The sequence below is a fragment of the Scylla paramamosain genome, chromosome 45, assembly GCF_035594125.1.
Source record: "Scylla paramamosain isolate STU-SP2022 chromosome 45, ASM3559412v1, whole genome shotgun sequence".
NCBI lineage: Eukaryota > Metazoa > Arthropoda > Malacostraca > Decapoda > Portunidae > Scylla > Scylla paramamosain.
Genome location: NC_087195.1, coordinates 2,508,613 through 2,528,741, shown reverse-complemented (window position 1 = coordinate 2,528,741; position 20,129 = coordinate 2,508,613). Strand labels below are relative to the sequence as shown.

The 20,129-nt window shown below is 46.2% G+C and overlaps 2 protein-coding genes across 31 annotated transcripts in view; both read left to right on the top strand.

Moving 5' to 3' along the window:
- The window catches only part of LOC135094216 (serine/threonine-protein kinase WNK1-like), a 134,838-nt gene extending 123,186 nt beyond the window's left edge, over positions 1-11,652 (top strand). For 21 of the 26 annotated variants that reach the window (XM_063994112.1, XM_063994102.1, XM_063994100.1 and 18 more), the window contains 9 exons: positions 1,387-1,527; positions 2,767-3,280; positions 3,466-3,629; positions 3,738-4,176; positions 4,338-4,516; positions 4,944-5,120; positions 5,527-7,338; positions 8,484-8,563; positions 8,757-11,652. In XM_063994112.1, the coding sequence (XP_063850182.1) occupies positions 1,387-1,527; positions 2,767-3,280; positions 3,466-3,629; positions 3,738-4,176; positions 4,338-4,516; positions 4,944-5,120; positions 5,527-7,338; positions 8,484-8,563; positions 8,757-9,429 (4,179 nt within the window). In that variant the 3' untranslated portion in view covers positions 9,430-11,652. The remainder of the gene's footprint in view (positions 1-1,386; positions 1,528-2,766; positions 3,281-3,465; positions 3,630-3,737; positions 4,177-4,337; positions 4,517-4,943; positions 5,121-5,526; positions 7,339-8,483; positions 8,564-8,756) is intronic. The other 5 variants (XM_063994101.1, XM_063994111.1, XM_063994110.1 and 2 more) reach the window with 3 other exon arrangements.
- Positions 11,653-14,563: 2,911 nt separating this feature from the next.
- Positions 14,564-20,129, top strand: part of LOC135094394 (histone-lysine N-methyltransferase eggless-like) — an 18,781-nt gene continuing 13,215 nt past the window's right edge. For 2 of the 5 annotated variants that reach the window (XM_063994449.1, XM_063994445.1), the window contains exons 1-4: positions 17,147-17,309; positions 18,190-18,241; positions 18,583-18,743; positions 19,633-19,790. In XM_063994449.1, the coding sequence (XP_063850519.1) occupies positions 18,209-18,241; positions 18,583-18,743; positions 19,633-19,790 (352 nt within the window). In that variant the 5' untranslated portion in view covers positions 17,147-17,309; positions 18,190-18,208. Of the gene's footprint in view, positions 14,823-17,146; positions 17,310-17,335; positions 17,955-18,189; positions 18,242-18,582; positions 18,744-19,632; positions 19,791-20,129 lie in introns of those variants that run through there. The other 3 variants (XM_063994447.1, XM_063994446.1, XM_063994448.1) reach the window with 3 other exon arrangements.

Sequence of the window (20,129 nt, the reverse complement as noted above, 5' to 3'; positions counted from 1 at the left end):
TCATCTGGAACCTAACTTCCTGACACTTTCCCACACACATTACCTGGCACCTTAGGAATAGTTAGTTTATATATCTGATGATCAAAGCCTACATGTTCTTAGTTACCAGTTTAAGACAGACTCAAAATATAGGCATACTCATCCAGAATAAATGTGTCTATTCGGAGGTAATTTTTGCTTAGTTACCAGTTAAAGATAGATCTATTTCCTTTTTAGTAATCTTAGGTCATGAAGATATAGGTAGAACAAGACTCTACTTTCTCTCACTCCTATTCTGTCCACCTCTCTAGTGCAAGAGTTAACCAGTATTCTCAATTATTCATCCATTTTGGTAAACTCTGGAACTCCCTGCCTGCTTCTGTATTTCCTCCCTCCTATGACTTGAACTCTTTCAAGAGGGAGTATTAGAAGGAGAGTAACCTTAGATTGAGGGAATAAGCAAAACAGTGGAAGTAAATGCAGGTTATCCTTTTTCTGACCACAACGTTTAGTGTTAGTCTTTATTGTAGGCTCCCAGCTGATTAGGAGTAAGTTTTGAGAGAGTATTCCTTTCCTTATTTGTGTTGGGGTGTGAGTGAGGTGACCTGTGCGGGTTTCTTGATCTTCTGAGAAAGGATCCTCTAAACTGTGTGTGTGTGTGTGTGTTCATATGTCCAAGCAAGAAACATGATAATTCTTTGCCCATTAATCTTAATCCTGTATTTCATATCAATTTTCTCTACCCATTAAACTTTAGTAACTTTAACTGACTGGTGTGAGTTATGGGAGAACCACAGCATTTACTCATCTTAATATGAAAACTCCACTTGTTTGGCAGTGCAAGAAGTCATTTTTAGGTTATGTCAAGTTTTCACGCCTCATTTTGTTCATCAAGTTAAGCTGTAAAGTCAAAAGCCACTCCTAACATTGTTGAGGATTAATACAAAATGCACTCACTTGCATTCCTAGTGTCACCATGTCTTGCTATCTAATCAGACTGTAGGATCACTGAGTATTCTGTCTGATTGTCTCCATAAAATTTTTGAAATGCCATATGCAAACTGATACTTTATTTTTTGTCATACTTTATTTTTTTTTGTCATGATTTGGGATGAAGTGTTGACATGCAGTACAGTCTTGTGTTGTGGTGCTCCCTGACTCTACACACTGCAGCTTCCCTTAGACCAGTGCCTGCTACTTCACATCTGCTGAAGTAACACTAGTCCTCATAATACTCTTACCATAAACTCTGTCTTCTGCATAATAATCTACAGTAGACAATAGATGCTCATTTCTCCCCCATTGTTTTCCTTAACCGGCTAGAGTGTATTCCCCTGTGAGCCGTCCATCACCACTCCTATGCTAAGCCCATAACAGTGTAGTGCATGCCTCCTTGCTGGTCCATAGGTTGCATGTGAGTTGGAAGCTGGTGGTGGGAACTTAGGTGCCCACCCACTGTCCCCGGCTCCACCCCACACCACTCCGCTCACCATCGTGGTCAGCCCCCCTGCCCCATCGCCGCAGGGCCCCTCCTTGCTGCCACACCAGGTAATGCCAGGCCCACACCGCCGCTGCCGCTGCTGCTGCTGGTGTGTGGTTGTGACCTAAGGGAGGCACTGGTGTTGTCTTGTGGTGGTGATGCTGCTGGTATTATCACAGAGAAAGAGGAAAAAGATCAGAAAAAGAATAGTTGTAAAAAATAAAAAAAAAAAAGAAAAAAGTCAGATAGAATGTTAGTACTACATTTACAATAATATGAAGGAAGCCAAGACTGTACAACATGCCTGGTCTCAATGCAGAATTGAAAAATACAAAGGATAGAAGACATTACTGAGTCCCTACACATTGCTCTTTTCAGTTGTCCTTTGTGATAGGCAGATAGGCAGAGAATATAGTGGCAGTATCCTTCCAACCCAGCCACAGATGATGCAGTCAGGCCCTTCTTCTTATCATTGGGGTGCAGACAGACCAAGAGCTCAATAAGAGACCAGTAAATGAATGTTCTCTCACTGAAAGGTAAAAATGAATGAGTAACCATCTCGCTGATGGGTGGGCAGCAGCATCACCTCACTAGAGTAACAAGATGCGAGGCAGACACCAGACATGCTCTCCCTCTCAGTGCAAGGTGTTGTGGTCACCCAAATACTGCATGGTCATTTGATTTCACCCGTGATGTTACTCCTGCATTTTCTTTCTCTTGTCTCATTTACTTCAGCAATGCAAGATGGACATATTTAACTAGAGAATGGAAAAAAAACTAGACTAAATTGTCCCAACATGATACTTTAATAATGATATAATAATTTTTCTTCATTTCATGTTTGTCATCTTAACAACTAGCAATTAACTGAATAGTGTTTAAAATGCATGATAATCTTTCCCTCATCTTTGTCCATGAATGTCTTGGGCAGTGGTTATGAGTGTTGTATTTAAGTCTTAATTGATCAAGAACAAGATATTTGTAGGTTGCTGTATTGCTGGACTTTTTTTTATTTTATTCTTTTCAAAACATACTTCCATTAGTACTGTTGTTGTTACTTTCTGATTATGAAAGTGACCAGTAAGTAGGCTGTTCTTTAGTTTTGTGGCTCTTTGCCACCCTACAATCATGTTCAGATGTGTGTTGTTTTTGGTTGCAGAAAATAAACTTTGTAAAGTCCACAAGGAACATTTCCAAGTTGGATTGTGTGAAGTGAGTGTTGTGTTTCAGGTGTTGCCTCCTAAAGGTGGACAGTGAGAGAGTGGCAGTGGTGGGAGTGTGTGGTGAGTGTTGTATCCTCCTTGCAGGGTGGAGTGCCCATAGGGACAGAGGAGCGGCCAGACCTGGTCACATCGGCCATCTCCAGTGAGGGTGTCACCCACACCCTGGTCACCCCCCACACAACTGGCGTCCTGGTCACCCCCACCATGCCATTGGAGGCTGTGGGTGTCCCGATCAGCTCAGAAGTGTTCCAGAGCTACCATGCAGTGCCCCAGCAGACCATCAACACCACAGCTCTGCACCAGCTGTCAGCCTTTCCACCAGAGATGCCAGAGGGCACCACAGTGAGCTTCATCCCTCAGCCCAACATGGCTGTCGGGGAGGGTGGACACATGGATCCCCACCAGGTGGCCCTGGGCACAGCATACATGACTGCCCAACTGGGCCAGGTGAGGGGGGAGGCAGACCAGGTGACAGGGGAGAGCAGCCAGGCCAGTATGGAACACATCCCTCTCACTGGCTCAGCCCCCATGTGTGTGCCCACCCCCATGAGCCTGACGCAGGGAGGCACCCCGGCCATGACCTCCGACATGCACCCAGGTGAGTCCTTCCTTCCTTTCCATCTTTCTTGTTGTTTTGAACATGATGAAATTCATATATTTTTTGCTGGTATTTCTGGTGGGTCTTTGTTAGGAATGTTTTGCCTAGTTTAGTCACTAGAGGAGCTCCAGCCTGCCAGTGTGCTACCAGGTGTGCCCAAGTAGTATTACTGTGTCATCTTGTAGAGATGAGCATGTCTGGCACGGCCCTGACGCTACCACCTGGTGTGATGCTGGCCATGCCCGCCAGCTCTGTCCAGCGGAACAAGATGGACCTCAACGCCCTCAAGGAACAGCTGCAGAAGTTGGTGCCTGGTGCCCACCTCACCCTCACCCATCACCCAACAGAGGTAGGTTACACCCATCATCCATGACCCTGCTGCCTCAGCCATCCTGACTTGACACCACACACTACACAGGTGGTCTGAGCACACTGGTGACACACTGCTCTATTTCAGGGTAATGTAAGTTCTGGGTCTCCCTCTCTGGATGGGCTTGCTCCAGTGTACCCACAGGCTCCCCTCAGTGCTGCTCAGACTGCCATGGGCGGCATCCCCCTCACAGTGGTGGGGTCCAGCACCATGACGCACCAGGAAGGCCTGGCAGCCACCAGTGAGGCGGGTGTCATCCTGCCCCAGACAGTGCGACTCCCTGGGGGAGAGACGGTGGCATTCGTGGGGCCTGTCATGATGGAGCCCGGCTGCCAGCCTCCCCTTGGCTACCCTACCATGCTGCCACTGGGCTTAGATAAGGAAAGGGGCACACCCCTGCAGCCTGGGCCCCCCCTGTCCCGCACACCTTCTCTCAAGGAATCAGAGGAGCAAGGTGTAGATGCCCAGCACACCAGGATTGCACGCTTCCAAGTCACCAAAGTGGCAGAAGAGGCTGTCAGAAGAGGTGAGTGTCATGTTTTGTCATCTCCTTCCCTCAAAAACAGTACCAGACTGTACAGAATTTACCTCTCCCACCTCTTATACCTTGTTTGGTGGTTTGCACCATCACCTGTGAAGTGACTGTCTCATGCTGTGCCCTTAATTATGATGCCATCCTGCCCACAGCCTCGGACGCCTCTACCGCCAGCAGTCCCGTCAGCTCCCCTGTGAGACGGGGCCGCTTTGCAGTCACCAAGGTGGCAGAGTCTGTGGACTCCACTGAGGGTGGCTCAGGAAGCACTGCCCCCACACCTGCCCCCCCGGACACCCCCAACCTTGTCCAGCAACCTCTTGAAGACCTACAGGTGAGTTTTGCCTTCTCTCAACTCTCCAGATAAAGGTCTGGGTGTTGCAGCAATGCCACAGTGAGTTGTGTGCCTCTAGTTTGTGCCATAAGAGTTCAGAATAGTGACAGTAGGCAAGAGTAAGTCATTCCCTGCTTCTGTAGTGCCTGCTAGGACTCTTGCTCACCTCATCTCAGATCCCAGAGTTGTAAGTGTAGGTGAGCAGGTCTTTGTAGCCTGTGTAGTGGTGCCAGGACACAGTTCCTCACTCTTGTCTTGAGGTCAGAGTGCTGTGAAGGTAACTCATTGCTTGCATGATATGTAGTGACAAAGTCTCATCTTCACTAGACTGACGGTTGATCATGTTGAGTCACAGTTCATTGTTTAGGTCACTAATCTCCACAGTAATATTTGAAAGGTTGAGAGAATAACACCACACCTCCTGTAGGGCCAGACCTTCTCCAAGCCTCCCTCTGCCATCCCCACTGTGCCTCCCTCTATGTCCTCCTCCCTGGTCATGGAGGACAGCCCAACCTCCATCTCGGCAGAGAAGAGACAGGCAGGTCCTGCACACACGTCCCCTGAGGAGCAGCTGCCCACCCCAGATGGCAGCCGCAGCAGTGCAGTACGTATTGTTATGGTCAGGGGAGGGGAAGGGTGCAGAGTGGCTCATCAGCTTGTCTTATAAAGCCGCTTTGTCATTTGGTGTTGAATGTGCAGCTTGTGTTCTGTGTGTTGCTGTTGAGTGTTGTGATGTGTGGAGGCACGGTCCTGAGGAACACCACAATAGTTGTGTTGTTTTTGAGCTCAAGACTTGCAGTTTTAGTAATGTTTGAGTTTGCATGATGATTGGATTACAAGTACATTTTATGATTGCATGTTTTTCTTTGATTGGATAACATGCATGTACTAGTTACAGTACTGTCAGTAATAATTTATTTGATGTTATTAATACATAATTAGTTTGATGTGATTGAGATGCAGCTGTAATTGTTAAACATGCACACTAAGAATTATTTTGCTTTCTATAGGTTGTTACTAGACTTCCTGGCGATAGGTGGCAGCCCCAGCCCCTGCCTTCACTCTCTTCCTCTGCCTCTCCTCAGCAGCCACCTCAGGGTGGAGGGTTCACCCTCACCCCCCTACCCACTCCTAATCCTCTCATTTCTAACCCTCCTGCTGCCAAGAAGGCCGCCACACTTGGCCGCAAGCCAGACGCCACTAACCAGCAAGCCAAGATCCTGGCTTTCAGAAACAGCAAGGCAACTCTCCACCAGCTGAGCCCTCACCCTCCCCTCACCCCCACACTGTCAGGGGGCTCAGAGAGGGGTATACCTGAGGTCATCACTCCCTCCTCACCCCCCAATGTCTGGAGGAGGAGGACCGAGGATGAGGAGGAAGGAGCTGCCCCGGGGGCCAAGGTTCCCAGCACCAAGTCCAGCCCACTGGTATCTGTCAGGAGCACATCCTACGACGCAGACACTGAGGAGTCCTCTGAGGCCTTGCTGAGCCAGGACTCTGGGGGCAGCTTTGATGTGGCTCACCAGAGCACCACCAGTGTGCCCCCACATGCCCACCAGCCAGCCACCCAGAAGGCCAGTGTGTCCCCCAGCCCACAGAGGAGCAAGGGCACCACCAACCTGACATCCCCCAGCCCTCCAAAAGGCAAGATCATCAAGTGCTCCAAGTTGGGTGGCAGCAACAACTGGCTGGACCGCAGCAGCAGCATTCATGACCTGGGTGGTCTGTTCCAGGAGGTGAAGCGCTCCAGAGAGTTTCTGAACAAGTCCCGGGAGTGCCTAGCCCGCCCCTCTCTCAAATTGGAGGGCAGCAGCCTGCCGCTGTCCCGCACCAAGAGTGTCAGCAGCCTGCAGCACTTTGGCCTGGCCAGGGCCAAGGACAGCGGCCTCTCCAAGTCCTCGTGGGACCTCAACAATGTCATTGGCTCCCCACCAAGCTTCCAATCCCTGCGCACCACCAGCAGCTCCAGCTTCAGTGAGAGTCACCGGCCCCGTCCCCACACCCCGCCACCCAAGAGGAATCCCGCCCTGCGCCGCCTGACTGCCCAGGACAGCCTGGGCATGGGCGACTCTGTCTACCATACCGTTCACTCTCCCCCTGGCCACTCCCAGGCCAGGCCCACCAAGGGAATCGGGGTGACCTCCCCCCACCACCCAGCCCAGCCCCAGACCCCGGATTTCCAGGAGGACGTGTACTACACCATCCAGGGTGAGGCGGGGGTGACGCAGCACTACCAGGTAGAGGACTGCCGCCCCTGGCACCATCTGCAGGAGGACCACCGCCCCCTCACCTACTCCAGCAGTGAGGACGACTCGGAGATGGAGGAGCCTATGTACCAGCCCCTGCAGGAGTGGCCTCCCTCAGAAGCCCTCAACCCGCACTACCTCCCAGAGGGCCCCTACTCCCCCACCGACAGCTATCCCCCCCTCTATGCCCCCACTGAGGCTTACAACCCCCACTATTCTGGGGAGATGACTCACTACTCCCCAAGGTCCTCAAGACATTCCTGGCACTCACCTCCTCCCCTCTCTCCTCGCTACCCCTCCATCTCCCCCAAGAGCCCCAGGAGCCCTAGACAGCAGCGCCACCACCACAAATATTACCCTGGTGGACACTCTACATACCAGACTTATCATGGCCCCGGCTTTTCCTCCTTGTCCCTCCACCCTCACTCATGCCCCAGCTCCCAATGCTCCCCTCAGTCCCCTCACTATCAGCTGTCGCGTGCCTGCATGCTCCACAGCCACCCTCACTCTCCCTCTAGTCGACCGTGGCCTTCGTCCCCGGCCCAGCTCGAGATGGGTTGTGTTTACTCTTGGACAGTAAGTTCCTGCACACAGTCACCGTTTGGGCACTGTGGGGTCCTGTCGCTGTCAGTGTGGGGGTCCTGCATTCCCCACACCCTGTCCTGTCTTTCCCTCTGTACACCACCAACACAGTCCTCACTCCCTGACCCGCCCCCGTTCCTTGTCTGCACCTTCTTTGTGAATTTTTAAAGATTTTGAAACATCATCGAACTGTGGGAGAGACTGGGTGAGCCATCCATCCAGCCATCCCATCCTCCCCATGTCCTGTACCTCCCCTACCCCTGTAGAGTTGTAGCTTGTGCTTGCTAGTGCTTCTGTAGATGCCTGTGGCTAGGAAAGGCTGTAGGAGCTTGTTAACACTACTAACATAGAGGACAGGGTCTTCTCTCTTCGCAGGTTGTGGTAACAATAACATCACTAACACCATAGACAAATACAACTGTAATGTAATGTTGTAGCACACCAGGTCAACACACACTGTAGCTTACAGTGTTAATAAAGTAACAAGTGTGTATATTTAGGGGGAAAAGTGTATTTTAATTCTGTAGTCAATGACTTTAGTCCTGGCATGCGTGTACGGCAGCCACCACACACAGTACACCAAAGGAACATGCAATCACCTCCAGAATTAAATTGATGAACTCTTTATTTTCTCATAGTTATATTTTCTGGGAAGTGGTATTATGAATAGGCTCTCTCTCTCTCTCTCTCTCTCTCTCTCTCTCTCTCTCTCTCTCTCTCTCTCTCTCTCTCTCTCCTTCCTTCCTTCCTTCCTTCCTTCCTTCCTTCCTTCCTTCCTTCCTTCCTTCCTTCCTTCCTTCCTTCCCTCCCTCCTTCCTTCCTTCCTTCCTTAGCATGTAATGCCTACCACATGACCATGGTGTGGACATTGGTGGAGAGCTATTAGGATCAGGTGGGCTCTGCATGCTTCAGCCCAGCCAGGATTCAGGGACAAAGGAAGGTCTGTTCATCTGAGTATTGTGATTAATAGTAATGATGATGAGTAAACAGTGTGGGGTTTGTGGGTTGTAGTATTGCATTGGTGACAGGTTGTAGGTACACATGTGTGGATGTGCCTGAGGTGTAGTGTGGAGTGTTGTGAGTGGTGTGTGTTGTGCTGGTGTGTGAGAGAGAAAATATAAATTATCTTTCCTTTGAAGGAGGAGGAGGTGGAGACGATAAAACAGGAGCTGGAAGAGTACTCAGAGGATGATGACAGCTTCCAGCAGCTCCTGACTAAGTAAGTGTTCAGTTCAAGTGCCATCAAGGGGTGGTAATTAGAGGCACCTGTAGTCTTGTGTGCCTGGTGATTGAGACCATGACTTTGTTTACATTGTTTGTTTGCTCTAGATCAAGTGTGGAAAGATATGTGATGATTTGTGGTTTTACTATACATCTGCCTCTGACACATTGTGCTTCCCTTGCCCTCACAGGCAGGAGATGGAGGAGGCAGAGCTGCGTCGCCGCCACCAGCAGGAGAGAGAGGCCTTCAGGTTACGGCGCCACCAACGGCACCAACAGAAGCAGCGTCCAAAGTCACTCCAGTTGTCCTCCTCCCCCAGTCCCTCAGCTCAGCCCCCCACACCCCCCTCCCCCCATGCTGCAGGGGAGACCAGCAAGGGCAGTGTGGCAGTGGATACAGCAACATCCTCGGACCATGCCTCAGACACATCTGGGGCGGCAGCAGTCAAGAAGGGCCGCACCATCTCAGAGGACATGCTGGAGCTGGTGCAGAATCTGGGCACCCCACAGCAGGTGGCGCGGCCACCGCCCGGCAAGATAACCCTCAACCAGATGAAGGCACAGCAGAGGGCCATGGCCAGCATGCCATCTCAGGGGCAGCGGCCAGCATACCCTGGCGTGGGGGTGGCTGCCGCAGGGCCTTACCACACTTTCTCAGCGTTCCAAACATTCCCCCTCCCCTACCAACGGCTGTCCGACGCCTCTGGGGTGACTGGACCCCATGCTGAAGATAGAGCTGCTCCCCTGCCAAGCAGCAGCAGCAGCAGCAGTAATTTACAGCAGCAGCAGCAGCAGCATCAGCAGCAGCAGCAGCAGCAACCAGCTGCCACAAGTGCCTCTTGGGTACATTGGCAACAGCAGTAGGTTTGGCCAACATTCCAAGTTCCCACTGACTGCTGGGAATCTCCATCTGTGATCCCATATATTTTTTTTTGTTTCTGTTAACTCCCATCTGGAGCTGGACTCTGGTCGTCAGCAGTGGAAGCAGTGCCTTCCTGCTTGGCTAGTGAGGGGTACTACTGTATTGTCCCAAACTCACTGCTGCCATACAACACAGGGTGTGGAGGGGGGAGGGGGGAGGGAGACACAGTCTGGGCCAGCAGTGTTTCCATTGCCTGAGACAGAGTTGCCAACTAGTCACGTAATAGAAGGGATGGAGGTCTGGCTCGCCAAGGTGCCTCTCGCTGGCCGGACTGTTGGTTGTTTACGCCGAGATCCCTTGGTCATCCACTCTTTGTTTTCACTATGACTAGGTTTGTTGTTTGCTAGTGATTCTTTATTGTTTTGTTGTACTGTTCCATGGCTAAGAACAAGCTGGGTCCGCCTCGGCCTGCTGGGACGGACGCTGCCTTGGTCTGCCGTTTGTTGATATGACTAAGGGTCGACGTGTGTAAATGATGTAAAAATATGTACAGAGAGTCGTGTACAGTGAGGGGGATTGTGATGAATCTATTGCTGGAGGTGTTTGCTTCACCCTTGTTTTGGGCAAGCCAGTGCTGGCCGGTCTTCCATCAGCCGCTGGGGGGCAACGTGCTGCTGCCAGGAGCGGCGCAGCAGGCCCGACAGGCCCGGCAGCTGTTACTTCTCACCAGAGAGTCTCTGTCAGGATCGTCGGGCTCTGCTGAAGGCTTTCTCTCATTTAGTCTGCATGTAGCACTGCTATAGTAAGGGATCTGGACACACTGACAGTAACCTTGTGATGACCATTGGTGCTACAGCCTTGCTTCACACAGCCTATAAGTTATGCAGGTGTCTCTCTACTAGTGCATATGTTGGACTGGTCTTGATGCTGACAGCAAAACACAAGGACTGATGGACAGCAGAGTAGGAGGCTTGGTCCCTCCTCCTGCCCAGCAAGCCTGCCCACCTCACAAACACACACACACACACACACACACACACACACACACACACACACACACACACACACACACACACACACACACACACACACACACACACACACACACACACACACACACACACACACACACACACACACACACACACACACACACACACACACACACACACACACACACACACACACACACACACACACACACACACACACACACACACACACACACACACACACACACACACACACACACACACACACACACACACAAGGACCTTGCTAATGAATGGCAGGCTTGCAGTACAGTGACAGGAATATATTGATGGCGACAGACCACCAAGAAGACACTTGGGTGGTGTATTAGTGGTTCCTGTACCCATGGAGGAGTGTTAGTGGTGTTCCCAAGATGTGTGGTAGTGACTGGGGAGAGATGTGACAGACCCTCCCAATGATGTGTCTGTTGTGTGTTCACCACCATCGTCTTATTTCAACACGTCAGCTTCAGCATTACGCCTCAGAGCCGCCATGGTATAGTTCACTTCAATAATTAACGAATTGTATGTGGCGGTGGCCTTTTAGCCTAGTAACCCTTTGCTGTGGCCCCACCAACCATCCAGCTCCTCCCCAGCATGCACAAGCTGCATGCCAACAGAGGTGTGTCTCGCAGACCAGCGCACCACTACCTCGGCGGTGTCCGCCTGGCACTGCCGCGCTTCACCAAGCTTAGAGACAACCAGACGATATGTAGCTAACAGCAATGCGCGCCTGCCTCCACCAAGAACTCTCCCTGCCTAGAAGTAAACCATCATGGTGAGTGCGTCGTCACACCACCGTGCTGGCCTGGGGTGGTGCTCTGCTTGTCCAGGTTTTTGCAGTCTTTGTAACCCAAGTAAAATTGGCTTTCTAGATTGCTGCCTCTATCCATTACTGAGTATATTTATGTTACCTAGATTAATATTGTAATATATTTTATATTCAGTTTTTTAAGGCTTGAATTGTAAGTTACTAAGATTCCTTCCATTATTATTCTTAAGTTTGAATTGGCTGCTGCCTTGTTTGCACAGATCATTTGTGGACAAAGTAACCCACTCTGGCTGCTGCATCACAGCCCTCAGCTGCCATATGTTGTCTGCCAGTTGAACAAGATTCCATGAAGTCCACTCTTTATTGTGCTGTAATATATCTTGTATGATAACTAGACTTATTAATAAAGTGGTGCAAAATTTTATCCTCTCTACCTAGCCTTGTTATCTCAAGAACAAAAACTACTTTGTGTTGCAATTGACTCAGTGCATTGCTATCAGTGAGGATGGACACTGCCTCTCCCCTGAGAGGTCCATGTGTAAGTAGGTGAGTTTTGCTTTGGGTAGTACTCAGTTTACCCAGCAATTATAATTCAACTACTTGATTAATTTGTGTGCTGAAAATGTGAAACAAACCTTCAAACCATTTTTATCTACCTATTTATATATTACGTATTATTATTATTATTATTATTATTATTATTATTATTATTATTATTATTATTATTATTATTATATACGTATAATAATTATTATCATTATATCTACTAATTCAGTGAACTACCACTGAGCAGCTTTAGTAGTCAGCAATTCCTGAAATTTTCTAAAAACAAACAACAAAGATTGGTATGCCACACCATCTTTTGTGACCTGACCTGCATGTTTCTTCTGATAGGGAGGCAATTGCAGAAAATAACAAGATATAAATAGCCATATAGGGATCCTAGGTGAGCAGGTAAATAGAAATGGCCCCTTACTGTTAGACTTTGCTTCAGATAACGAACCAGAAATGCTGAACATAACTATACGCGATGGTTGGGTAACCGGGGCAGAGAGAGGGAGGCAACAGTAAATTACATATATATTGTTCAATGAGAGGGCTGGGAGATTGGTCACAGATGTTATATATATATATATATATATATATATATATATATATATATATATATATATATATATATATATATATATATATATATATATATATATATATATATATATATATATATATATATATATATATATATATATATATATATATATATGGTTTCCTCATATATTTACCTGTGCTGCCCCGAGTTCCCTCCACTTCCTCCCAACCCCTTTTTATTTTTTCTTTGCCTCCTTTGTTCCGCCACTGCTTTAAGTATATAATAAATTTTAAATATTATATAGTTCATGGTTTGTTGTTTTACAAGTAGCTGTTACAGTCATGCATGCAGTATATGAAATTGTATGACAGGTGATTACATATAGTTAAGAGTGTCATAATGACCTGGATGGAAAGATGGAAAGATGCTGGTGAGAAATAGGCCTAACACCTGCACTCAGCTTATTCCAGTGGATTATTTGACTATACATCAATAACAACACACTGAATATAGATAAATGAATCTGAAGCTTCCTTTCACTCTCTTATGGTAAAACAGTGTGATCATCAGACAAGCTTGTTACCACTGCCTAGCAGGTAGATGCCTGCTAGCAGTTCTGCCTAGCAGTTCTGCTAGGTAAATGGATTGTGCAGTTGTTCATAAGCACTTCTAACTGTGCTACCATAAGTTTTCGTCTGTTGAAAATTTAATTCAGTAAAGAACATCTGAAGAGGGCCCCACTGCTCAAGCATCCTTTTCACAACAGCCGTGTAGGAAAGCCAGCGCGTTCTACATGGCAATAAAATCCTAAGCTTTTGAGCCCCAGCAAACTCTTGAAATTCTACAAATTGTGCCAATCGTTTTGAAGAGTTCTTGAAAGTGTTGTGGACATCATGAGCTAGTTGTTCAATAGTATCAGGTAATTGTTTGCATGCTTCAGAGGCACATATATGGGCAGAATGGCACACACATTTCATAATAAAGATTCCTGGGCAAAGTTCCTTTAACCTGCTACTCACAGAGTTATTAGGCCCCATCATAGTGCTGCATCCATCAGAACCAAAGCCAATGATATTAGAAGTAGGTATACCATTTTCAGTAAATGCATATTATTTTTGATAGTAGCAGCAGAAAAGATCAGGAAGAGATTTAATTTCGGAGATGAAGTCCTTTCAAGAATGCATATGCTGGAGCCAGCCAGTGTTCTAGGCATCCAGGGCAAAGTGCAAGAGCAAAGTTTGGTGCCCCTCGCGACACACCTTCCCCGAATCATTGCCCAGGATGATTCTACCCTCCAGCAACTGGACGATGAGTAGAGGAGGCTTGCCGTAGAAGATCTGCCTGAATCCATTAGCAACATGGCGAAAAAAGTGGACAAAAGCAATTACAGCCAGCCTGATAAATTTTGGTGTGCCATAAAAACTCTGGAGGATAGTGATGGAAACCCCAAGTTTAAGCTTGTTTCAGACTTTCCACTAGGATGTCTTTCTTTGCCTCATGCTAATTCTGACTGTGAGCGCTGCTTCTCTAGTGTAAACCGTGTGAAAACAAAAGACAGAAATAAGCTAAAAACAGAAACCATAAGAGACATCATCCTAGCGAAGCAGTGTGTTGCATCCACATCCAGCAGTGACTGTACGACCTTCAAGCCATCAATCAAAGTCAATGATAAAAAACATGACATCAAGAGTGCTATATTCCTCCAATGAAGAGAGTGCCAGGGCTGCTGACGACGTGCCGGATGTATATATAGAAGAACAAGACCAGTAATCTCCTACATAGTAAGTAAACAACTTAACGAAGTGTCCTGTAGTTTTTCTCCAATTATTAATGATATGTATTTAGGAAAGTGTTTTGTTTGTTAAGGGCATTGTTGTTTTTTTCATTACACACACTCTCTCTCTCTCTCTCTCTCTCTCTCTCTCTCTCTCTCTCTCTCTCTCTCTCTCTCTCTCTCTCTCTCTCTCTCTCTCTCTATATATATATATATATATATATATATATATATATATATATATATATATATATATATATATATATAAAACCTAAATTCTGCTATATTTGGAAAGTGGCAGTTTTGCATAATATTTGGAATAATTACATATGTACGACAATTTTACCAGAAGTACAATAATTTCAACCTGTGTAGTACGATAATATGGCCAAAACAATCTGGCAACGTTGAGCTGCTGCCTGACAAATTAGCAGCGTGTTGTGTCTATGGGTGGTGGTGGTACGCGTCTGTTTCAACTCCCAGCCTGACAATTTTTTTTTTTTTTTTTGTGTAACCTTGGCAGCCTACATAGTGGCTGCCAAGACTTACCCATGAGTTAAACCTTCTTTAGTTGGTAATGAGGAAGGCGTGGGCTCTAGCAGTGGACACCCGAAGGCAGCAGTGGGTGAAAACAAACAAAATAAAGAAAAGTTTGGCTGTGAGAAGGTGCTACACAGCCAGCCATAGGGACGAGGACCGCCACCACCACCATCACCACCACAGGGAAGGTAAGGTCAGGAAGTGTTAGAATAAATTTAGGTAACTTAACGTAACTTTTTAATGAATAAATTTAGGTAACTTAACGTAACTTTTTAATGAATAACTGAACAATCCACGGTTTTAACTCATTTTAACGCATCTCACCTAACCTCCAGCACAATATATCCCTGTGTCAGCCTCGTCTCGTTGCTAAAAAACGTAAAATTTAACTTAATGAAAATGTAAATAATCAGGGTCGTCTCTAATTATCAGCCATTATTTATCTTATCTGTGAGTGTTTTAAACCAATACTGTCGCAAAGCGGAGCCACATGACCAGGCTTTAATATCCGCTCATTAGATATACCTGCCATTACTTAGTTTAAGTTTGCCGAGGGTTTAAATGAGTGAGAAGGGTTGGTCGTCCCCCCCACTGGCCCCCCACCGCCATCTTGGATAAGGCTCCCCAGCCCCCTCCGGTTCCAATACTATTTTTTTTATTTCCTAAGTATTTTATTTCGGCTTGTAGCTAAGATTTTATGGTTTGTAAAAATATTTCGTTGTTTTTTAAGTTATTTGAGCGCGTGTGTTGCGTGAAAAGTGGTGATTTTGGCGTTGTTTTTGTGTAAATAAGAGGGCCGTTTTCGGCGTATTTTTTTACGGTCCCAAAACTAAATGTTTTATTTCAGCCTGTACTAGGTTCTTATTGGTTTTAAAAAATAGTTTGTGTTTTTTTAAGTGTGTTGCCGTCCCGCTCAGTGAAATGCGTGCACCGTACACTTGTTTTTATTCGTGTTCAACTTCCAATAATATTGAATTTGTTTTCGGTAGATTTTTTATTTGTGCTTGTAGCTCACTTTAAATGGTTTTAAAAAATAGTTCAGATTTTTTAAAGTGTTTTCCGTTATGTTTAAGCCAGAATGGGTGGACATTTGAACGATTTTGAATGGGGTGAAGGTTCCAACAGTTTCCAGATACTTCTTTTTAAATATCTTTAATACTACTGCGTTTTGAAATGTGTTGTTATTTGTGGCATTAGTTAAAATGTGTGGCAAGTCTGAATTTATAAAGCATTCCTGTCTAGCTGCGTTTTTTAGAGGGGTCATTTTCAAAATGAAATACGTACGTACGTAAATAGCGGTCGCTGTGACGTCATCAACCCCCAGCCGTGACGTCACAAGCCCCCCCATCCGTGACGTTATCAGAGTGGTACCTTCCCTAACTCCCTTCCAGTCCCTCCCAGTAAATATTCAGTGTTTTTTTCAAGGTATTTCAAGGTGTGTGTGTGTGTGTGTGTGTGTGTGTGTGTGTGTGTGTGTGTGTGTGTGTGTGTGTGTTGCCTTATTTTTCGTTGTACAGATGGTGATGCAGTGTGTGTGTGTGTGTGTGTGTGTGTGTTGCCTTGTCTTACGTTGTACAGATGCTTATGCAGTGTGTGTGTGTGTGTGTGTGTGTTGCCTTGTCTTTCGTTGTACAGATGGTGTGTTGCTTTGTCTTTCGTTGTACAGATTGTTATGCAGTGTGTGTGTGTGTGTGTGTTGCCTTATCTTTCGTTGTACAGATGGTGATGCAGTGTGTGTGTGTGTGTGTGTGTGTTGCCTTGTCTTACGTTGTACAGATGCTTATGCAGTGTGTGTGTGTGTGTGTGTGTGTGTGTGTGTGTGTGTGTGTGTGTTGCCTTGTCTTTCGTTGTACAGATGCTTATGCAGTGTGTGTGTGTGTGTGTGTGTGTGTGTGTGTTGCCTTGTCTTTCGTTGTACATATGCTTATGCAGTGTGTGTGTGTGTGTGTGTGTGTGTGTGTGTGTGTATGTGTATGTGTGTGTGTGTGTGTGTTGCCTTGTCTTACGTTGTACAGATGCTTATGCAGTGTGTGTGTGTGTGTGTGTGTGTGTGTGTGTGTGTGTGTGTTGCCTTGTCTTTCGTTGTACAGATGCTTATGCAGTGTGTGTATGTGTGTGTGTGTGTGTGTGTGTGTGTGTGTGTGTGTGTGTGTTGCCTTGTCTTTCGTTGTACATATGCTTATGCAGTGTGTGTGTGTGTGTGTGTGTGTGTGTGTGTGTGTTGAAAATGTACGCGCGCGCGCGCGCGTACAACTTATTGTTTTTACTCCCATTCCTTGCAGTCCCATCCATTTCCTATCCTATTTTTTTTTTTTTGTTCTTTTCCTTTTTTTGTCTTTCGTCTTTTGTCTCAAACTCAGAATTATCCATCTCGGCTCCTTGAAAAAACAAAAGAAAGTAATGAAAAAAAAATTAAGCCATAACTAATAATGAACACGTAAGTCAATTAAATAAAATTATTCAAAATAAACAAAACAATACAAAAAGAGCCGAAAAAAATTACCGCCTCGTCTCTTCCGCGCCATCAACACAGAGGGCCCATTTTTGATTACCGGCAAATTTTTGACATTTCCACTTCTTTCTGATCTATTTTGACCCCTCATCCGATCCCCGTGACAGCGTGAGGGCCTGACCTTTCCTTCGGGGTCAGGTCACTCTGCTAGAGGCTGAGTAAGGTCAGAGAAGGGAAAAATATGAGAGAGAGGACTTACTGGTTATTTTTTCGGATGTTTATGTGTATATTTTATAGTTATATATGTATTTAAGCTGTTATTTGTTGCCCTGTTGTTGTCTATATACGGGCGGCCCAGACAAAGAACCACTTAATAACACACGTTAATAATAATTTGTGTCTATACCAGGCCGGTAATCCCGCACGGGGCGGCCCGGACAACACACACACACACACACACACACACACACACACACACACAATTACCCTTAGCCCTGCGAGACCCTAGTAGAAAGGGACAGTAGTAGCAGTAGTAGTAGTAGTAGTAGTAGTAGTAGTCAGTAATCTTATAGCTGCCTCCTTCATTGTGTAGATATGGGTACTAACAAAGGCTGTGGTTAGGTTAGGTTTACATCAATTCTGTTCAGTTATATTGCAGTTGATTAATTCGTTGTGTAGGTACATATGTTAACTAACGAATACTGTGGTTAGGTTCAAATCAGCAGAGGTCTTATATTTCACACTTGCTTCCTTCACTGGCTGGATCTGTTGTGGTGGCTAACTTGTTCACCTCACTAGTCACTGTAGCACTGAGGCAAACACTGTGTGAGGCGCCTCCATCCGGTGCTTGGGCAGACAGCAAATACCCGTAATTAACCTTTTCACTGCGATATGCAACAACTGACAATACTAAAACCACCATACAAAACCTCTACAATTATACTTACAAGAAGGAAAAAAGAGAGTTGAATGAAGAGCCTTAGATTTCTGGCAAGCATTGGGAATAGAGGCAGCTGTATAAAGTAAAAGAGTTTCTCTAAGTGGCTTGTGGTAAAGGAAAGATGTGTGAGAGAGAGTGTTAACTGATCCTTCTGCCCCTCCAGGCATGACGTCAGGCTCACCATGGCGGAGATCATTGACATTTCGGACGACGACGTGAGTTGTGGGGTTTGGCTTCCGTCTCATTGTATCTCTCTCTCTCTCTCTCTCTCTCTCTCTCTCTCTCTCTCTCTCTCTCTCTCTCTCTCTCTCTCTCTCTCTCTCTCTCTCTCTCTCTCTCTCTCTCTCTCTCTCTCTCTCTCTCTCTCTCTCAGACAAAAAAAATCTAGCTTTTCCTATTTTCATTTACTGTTTTTAATCTTTTCTTACTAGTACAGATTAGTACACCAAATTACTATCATTAACTACTACCACCATCACCAGTCACTCCATCCATCCATCAGTCATCATTATCATTACACCAATCTGTCCATCAATCAGTCATTTATTACCTTCAGGTGGTGATAGAGGAGGACCCAAAGAAGAAAGGCACCAACACCACAGCCGGCAGCAATAAACGTGCCTTCCGCTGCCTCAACTCGGACTGCCGGGCGGAGGAGAAGTTGATCAAGGCGGAGGAGTACGTGAGGCGGTACTTTGGTGTGCTGCCATACCCCAAGTGAGTGGTGGCTGGGTGTCCTGGGGTGCTGGGGACTGTGTAACCTGTGTGATATCTTGTTACTGTATGTTCATTTGCTCTTAATGGTCTTATTTTGAAACACTTTGTTCTCTTTTAGGTTTGATTTGGTTATTATTATAAGGAAACATAACTTAAATGAGTGAGTGCTAGCTGTTCTGAGGTGCTTGGGACTGTGTGACCTGTGTGATGCTTTGCTACTGTATGTTCAATTTCTCTTAAGCTTTTCACTGTGACACAGAACAGTTAGCAGCAGCACAAGCAATGCGTGAAGTGTTTACAAGTCTTTACAAGCATCTACAAGGAAGTTAGCAGTGAAAAAGAATACATTTTACAATTCTTTCCCGGTTCAGAGATTGGATGTGGCTGTAGAACAAGTAAAGATGTCTCACAGTGATTGGTAATTAGGGAAAAGTGTACCAAGTGGCAGTCGAAGGGTTAGGGTCTGTGTTCTGAAATGGTTTGCTCTTTCTTAGGTTTTGTTGAATTATTGTTGTAAGGAGACATTATTGGGGTAGTATTACACTTGCTATTAATACAGTGAGGTGGTGTCAGGATGTACATAAACTGGCATTCTCTCTTTTAATCCCTCTTCTTTCTTATGGTGCCTCAGGAGATCTTGCGCAGTGAGTTTTGGATGGTGTGAATTGTTGTACATTGCAGTGACAGAGTTAGTGTTGAAGTGTTCCTCTTACCACAGAAAGAAATGAGTGGGTGAGAAGATTTTATACAGTGATTTGTAGTGCTGTGAATTGTTATATATTGCAGTGATAGGGTTAAAACAATGCTTGAAGAGATTTTACAGTTATTTGTGGTGTTGTGAATTGTTGTATATGACAGTGACAGGACTAAAGTGTTCCTCTGGTGACAGAAAGAAGCGGGTGTGTGAAAGCTGTCTGTCAGAGGCGCAGCAGCAGCAGGACTCCCTGGTGGACTGCCTCACTTCGGGCAGACTCCTTCTGGCTGAGAAGATTCCCCCACCCAAGACCACTGTGGTGCTCACCGACTCAGACTCAGACCCCTCGGACGGTGAGGCTCGCACGCACACACACACACACACACACACACACACACTTTGGCTTTTCTCATTTGTTTTTCTTCTTTAAATTGCTTAGTATTCCAAATTCAGTGGGCATTCTTTTTATTTCATTGTTGCTACTGGTTTGTTACTAAACAATTCATTGGTGGCACACACACACACACACACACATGGAGGGAAAAGACATCATTACACTACAGTTGGGTACTCAGCATTCAGTGCATTTGACTCACAACCAGTGTGCTGCATTATGAAGGCAAAGACAAGCTGGATATCTGAGATGCTCTAATCTGTATTAGTATGACTTGATCTGTCCTCACCATGATTAT